This window comes from Paralichthys olivaceus, chromosome 3, assembly GCF_024713975.1.
Source record: "Paralichthys olivaceus isolate ysfri-2021 chromosome 3, ASM2471397v2, whole genome shotgun sequence".
In the NCBI taxonomy this organism is placed as follows: Eukaryota; Metazoa; Chordata; class Actinopteri; order Pleuronectiformes; family Paralichthyidae; genus Paralichthys; species Paralichthys olivaceus.
Genome location: NC_091095.1, coordinates 139,513 through 145,560, shown reverse-complemented (window position 1 = coordinate 145,560; position 6,048 = coordinate 139,513). Strand labels below are relative to the sequence as shown.

General features: G+C 42.4%; 1 protein-coding gene across 1 annotated transcript; it reads left to right on the top strand.

Annotated features, from left to right (window-relative positions):
- Positions 1-996: 996 nt before the first annotated feature.
- Positions 997-3,098, top strand: s1pr1 (sphingosine-1-phosphate receptor 1). The gene is made up of 2 exons (XM_069519639.1): positions 997-1,137; positions 1,719-3,098. The coding sequence occupies exon 2, from the start codon at positions 1,840-1,842 to the stop codon at positions 2,959-2,961; it is 1,122 nt and encodes a 373-aa protein (XP_069375740.1). The 5' UTR covers positions 997-1,137; positions 1,719-1,839; the 3' UTR covers positions 2,962-3,098.
- Positions 3,099-6,048: the final 2,950 nt, after the last annotated feature.

Genomic DNA, 6,048 nt, shown 5'->3' with positions numbered 1-6,048 from the left:
ACCAGGACCTTGTGTATGACTGCGTCCTGCAGTTTGTGTTTGTGTGTCTGTAAATGTAGTTTGTGGTTCTTCTGTCCCCTTTTCCCTCCACCTGTCGTCATGGTGATACTCAGCTATGCAGCTCCGAGGAAAGACGCCTTTGTTACCCATGAGCCCCCTCTCTCACCCCCCCACCACCACTTTGTGTTTTGTGTGACCAGTGAACAGGAAACCCAACGGGCACTGGTCACATGATCAGAACCCAACACTCCCAGTATCATTAAAACTGTGAGATTCAAATATGTCACGAGTTGGAATCCTTAACAATGAACATTTATGATCAATAACATCATCACATCGATAAATATCATTATTTGTGTTAGTATTATTATTATTATTGGATTGACTCCAGAGACAAGGTCCACAGTGAGAGTTACTATTTGACCCCCAGCTCCTGCTGACATCACCGATGTGACAGAGGTCAGAGGTTGGGGGGGGGGTCAGCTGGATGTTTCTCATAGGAAACAAAAGAACTCATATGTGTGTTAAATAAAATAAAATGTACATTTATCGATACAACCAGCAACTGATTTGTTTTTCAAGTAAGAAAGTAAATATATGGCATTTTCACTATTATTAAGAATATTAGATATTATTTTTACAGTTATAATAATAATGTTTAATGACTATATTATTATTATTATATTTTTCTCAGGACGTTGTTTTATGTTTGGATTGATTTTAACTGTGAAACCAAAAAGTGTGTATGTGTGTATATTGTTGCTCCTTCTTTCTTTCTCTGTGTGTGTCTCTCTCTCTCTCTCTCTCTGTGTGTGTGTGCTTGTATGTCTCTCTGTGTGCGCGTGTGTGGTGTGTGTGTGTGTGTGTCTCTCTCTGTGCGCGTGTGTGTGTCTCTCTGTGTGTGTGTGCTTGTATGTCTCTGTGTGTGTCTCTGTGTGTGTGTGCTTTTATGTCTCTGTGTATGTCTCTGTGTGTGTGTGTCTCTCTGTGTGCGCGTGTGGTGTGTGTCTCTCTCTGTGCGCGCGTGTGTGTGTGTGTGTGTGCGTGTGTGTGTGTGTGTGTGACTGTGTGTGTGTGTGTATTGTTGCTCCGTGTCTCTCTGCAGTCGGACCGTTTTTCTTCTTCCTCCGTCTGAAGGTAAAGAAACTTTATTCAAACTTAACTGAAACATTAAATTCAGTTTAAATCAGTTCCATCTTTTTTTTAACCGAACTTCAGTTTTAAACTCTGAAGAATTTAAATCTTTAAACCGCGTTTAAATGAACTCAGATCAGTTGATCACGGAAAATCACTTGAACGGTTTGTGGTTAAAACGACGACGTTTGATCCAAATTAGATCAGAAAAAGAAACCAATAGAAACCGTTTGAAACTAAATCAAACCAATAGAAACCGTTTGAAACTAAATCAAATGAATAGAAACTAAATTCAGCTAAATTAAACCAATAGAAACGATGTGAGCTGAATATAATTATTTCATTTAGCTGAAGAAAAAAAGAACAACCTGATAATTTAACTCGTTAAATTAATTAAAATCAATAAAAATAATAAAAATGTTTATTATTAATGGTAAGTCTGAACGTGTTTAAATATGTTAATGAGTTAATTACAGAACAGTTTACTGATCAAATATATTTCAAACAAATATTTAATGATCAGTGATTTAATTTTCATTGGTAAAATATGAGATTAGTCTCTTACAGTTGGTGTCTCTCTGCAGGACCATGTCCTCATCCAGCAGCCTGGACTCCCTCCGCCCCTCTTCTGGGTCACTACCTGACAAGGTTCTCTGAACTTTGAGGACAGGGCGCCCTCTGCTGGACTCCTGCTTGCAGCAGGCCATGGCTGAACCCGGCTACTCCGACCTGATTTCCAAACACTACAACTACACCGGTAAGTTCCGCAAGACGGAGCAGGACTCAGGTCTGAAGGCTGACTCTGTGGTTTTCATCATCGTGTGCTGCTTCATCATCCTGGAGAACATCCTGGTCCTAACAACTATTTGGAGAACCAAGAAGTTCCACAAGCCCATGTATTACTTCATTGGGAACCTGGCCCTGTCTGACCTGCTGGCAGGCGTCGTCTACACCGCCAACATCCTGCTGTCAGGTGCCAACACCTACAAGCTGTCACCAACACAGTGGTTCTTCAGAGAGGGCAGCATGTTTGTGGCACTGGCAGCGTCCGTCTTTAGCCTTCTGGCCATCGCCATTGAGCGCCACCTCACCATGCTGAAGATGAAGCTGCACAACAACGGTAACACCTGCCGTGTCTTCCTGCTTATCAGCACCGTGTGGATGATTGCAGCGGTGTTGGGCGGCCTGCCTGTGATGGGCTGGAACTGCATCCAGAGCATGATGCAGTGCTCTACCGTGCTGCCGCTCTACCACAAGACCTACATCCTGTTCTGCACCACTGTGTTCAGTATCATCCTCATGGCCATCGTGGTGCTCTACGCCCGAATCTATGCACTGGTGCGCACTCGCAGCCGCAAACTTGTGTTCCGCAAGGTGTCCAATGGACGCAGCAATGCAAACGCCAATAGCAAGAGTTCAGAGAAGTCGCTGGCGCTGCTGAAGACCGTCATCATCGTCCTGAGCTGCTTCATCGCCTGCTGGGCACCGCTCTTCATCCTCCTGCTGCTGGACGTGGCCTGCGAGACGCTCAGTTGCCCCATTCTCTACAAGGCTGAGTGGTTCCTGGCGCTTGCTGTCCTCAACTCTGCCATGAACCCTCTCATCTACACACTCACCAGCAACGAAATGCGCCGTGCATTCCTTAAAACGCTGCTGTGCTGCACCTCCTGCATCCGGCCCCACACCAAGTTCACTGGGCCCATCATGGGCGCCGAGTTCAGCCGCAGCAAATCCGACAATTCCTCCCACCCCAACAAGGAGGAGGTGGAGTACTCCCCAAGGGAGACAACGGTGGCTTCCTTGGGGCATGTCACCTCATCTTCCTAAACATCAGAATGTGAGAGAGGATGTGTGGCGTCAGTTTGAGTTTGTTCAGGAAACAGGTGTGAACTTCACCAGGCAGCGTCCTCACAAACCAATCAGCTGATCAGGACACACAGCACTTATAGAAAAGATCAAACTGGTTAAACTGGAACCAGTGAATTTTCACATGCTCCAATCTGCAGCTCCACCTCAGTTCACCTGAACTCACCGGAACTCACCTGGTGAACATGTATAATGAGGGTCCAGGTTCTGTTCATGTTACTGATCCTCATAAAAGAGGAACCAGATTTTGTACTGACCCCCTAAGATCAGATAGAACCTGTAGAACACAAATATCCACAAATATTTAAGAACAGATTAATTCATGAAACCTTTTTTCCTCCACTTCCTGTAAAAAAAAACAACAACACATCACAGAGGGCACGGGCAGAGATCAGGAATTTTCATCTTAAAACATGTTGAACAGATTTAAACATCAGTGAAGACATGAAAACAGCTGACGAGATGATTTGAATCTTCAGTAACATGTTTCCTGTCCAAGTTTGTTCAGAAAGTTCAACTTATGATAATTCATAATTCACTTGTTCATTTCTAACATTTAAACTGAGAGTCTATGTCATGTGACCACACACAAGTCAGACATGACATCCACGTGTTGTTTGAGTTCAATCTGACGTCAGAGCTGAATCTGATTAGTGATATGTGAGAATCACCTGTTTGTCATGTGACTGTAAAAAAATAACTGTTAGAAAAAGTTGCTGAAAATGTTTTCCACTCGATGTTTGTTGTCATCTTTAGCGACGTCTGTGTAGTCGATTAATTTATATTTGAAAAAGATTCAGTTTGTCAGGAAAATGAAAAGACCTTTTTTCTCTTCAGGTTTGTTCAGTCGTGTCTCAGAACTACGGAAGCTCATTTCTGTTAAAATGTATAAAACAAACCAATACATGTAGAATAACAAATATGTGATGAGAAAATAATTAAACTAAGATCCAAGTGAATTTTTTTTTGAAGTACAAAGTAAAAGCTCTGGATCAATATTTCAAGGTCATGTGACACGACTGAAAACTTCAAAATTACCTTATAATCACTTATACCTCATAGAACCTCATAGAACCTCATAGAGAAATTTCATGTTTTAAGAATCTGACCATTTCATCATCTTATTGAATTCTGGCAGCAATGAGCTTCTTAACAGATCAATGCTGTTACCATGGTGACCACCTTGATCAATTAACCCATTAATGTTGTGTGTTTGTTGTGAAACTGTGTGAGTCTGTTAATGTTAATAAAGACATAAAACCAGTTTGTGTTCAAGAGGATATGATGTCACAACAGGTCATCAACGAAGTCATCAACAGTACCAGAGAACACGGTACCAGAGAACACGGTACCAGAGAATTCGGTTCCATGAGAACACGGTACCAGAGAACACGGTACCAGAGAACACGGTACCAGAGAATACGGTTCCAGAGAACACGGTACCAGAGAACACGGTACCAGAGAACACGGCACCAGAGAACACGGTATCAGAGAACACGGTACCAGAGAACACTGTACCAGAGAACATGGTACCAGAGAACATGGTATCAGAGAACATGGTATCAGAGAACACTGTACCAGAGAACACTGTACATTAGGATACTGTACCTTAAAATACTACCAGAGAACAAGGCACCAGAGAATACAGTACCAGAAAACACATTACCCAAGAACACAGTACCAGAGAACACAGCACCAGAGAACACAGCACCAGAGAACACAGTACCAGAGAACACATTACCCAAGAACACAGTACCAGAGAACACAGCACCAGAGAACACAGCACCAGAGAACACAGTACCAGAGAACACATTACCCAAGAACACAGTACCAGAGAACACAGCACCAGAGAACACAGTACCAGAGAACACATTACCCAAAAACACAGTACCAGAGAACACAGCACCAGAGAACACAGCACCAGAGAACACAGTACCAGAGAACACTGTACCAGAGAACACAGCACCAGAGAACACAGCACCAGAGAACACAGTACCAGAGAACACATTACCCAAGAACACAGTACCAGAGAACACAGTACCAGAGAACACAGCACCAGAGAACACAGCACCAGAGAACACAGTACCAGAGAACACTGTACCAGAGAACACGGTACCAGTAAACATGATATCAGAGAACATGGTATCAGAGAACACAGTATCAGAGAACACAGTATCAGAGAACACAGTATCAGAGAACATGGTATCAGAGAACACGGTACCAGAGAACACGGTACATTAGGACACAGTATCAGAGAACATGGTATCAGAGAACACGGTACCAGAGAACACGGTACATTAGGATACAGTACCTTAAAACACTAGATTCTAGGTTCTAGACGCGAAGCTGGCCCTTGTTCTGTTCCTAGTCCTGTCCCTGGTTCTGGTCGCAAACCTGGCCCTGGTCCTGGCCTGGCCTTGGTTCTGGTCCTGGTTCTGGTTCTGGTCCTGGTCCTAGCCCTGAAAAAACTGAGGTAAATGGGGAAGAGAAAAGGAAATAGAGTGAGAAAATAAATGTGGAACAGAGAAGAAGAAGAGAGAGAGAGAAAAGATGAGTGAAGGAGGGAGAGCAAGGAAAGGAAGGAAGTGAGGAAGAGAAACATAATCTCCTGCATGAAAGGTAGAGAACAGCAGGTTGTAATTTTCTGAAGTTCTAATGTTCTAATGTTCTAAAATTCTAATGTTCTGAATTTCTAATGTTCTGAAGTTCTAATGTTCTAATGTTTGAATGTCCTAATGTCCTAATGTCCTAATGTCTACAGTTCTAATGTTTTAAAGTTCTAATGTTCTGAAGTTCTAAAGTTCTGAAATTTTAATGTTCTGAAGTTTTATTGTTTTGAAGTTTTAATGTTCTAATGTTCGAAAGTTCTAAGTTCTAAATTCTAAAGTTCTAATGTTCTGAGGTTCTAATGTTGTAAAGTTCTGAAGTTCTGATGTCCTGAAGGTCTAATGTCCTGAAGTTCTAAAGTTCGGATGTACTGATGTTCTGAAGTTGTAATGTTTGAATGTTCGAAAGCTCTAATGTTCTGAAGTTTTAATTTTCTAATGT

Coding starts and splice junctions, on each gene's coding strand:
- s1pr1 (XM_069519639.1), top strand. CDS start 1,840: ATGGCTGAACCCGGCTACTCCGACCTGATTTCCAAACACTACAACTAC.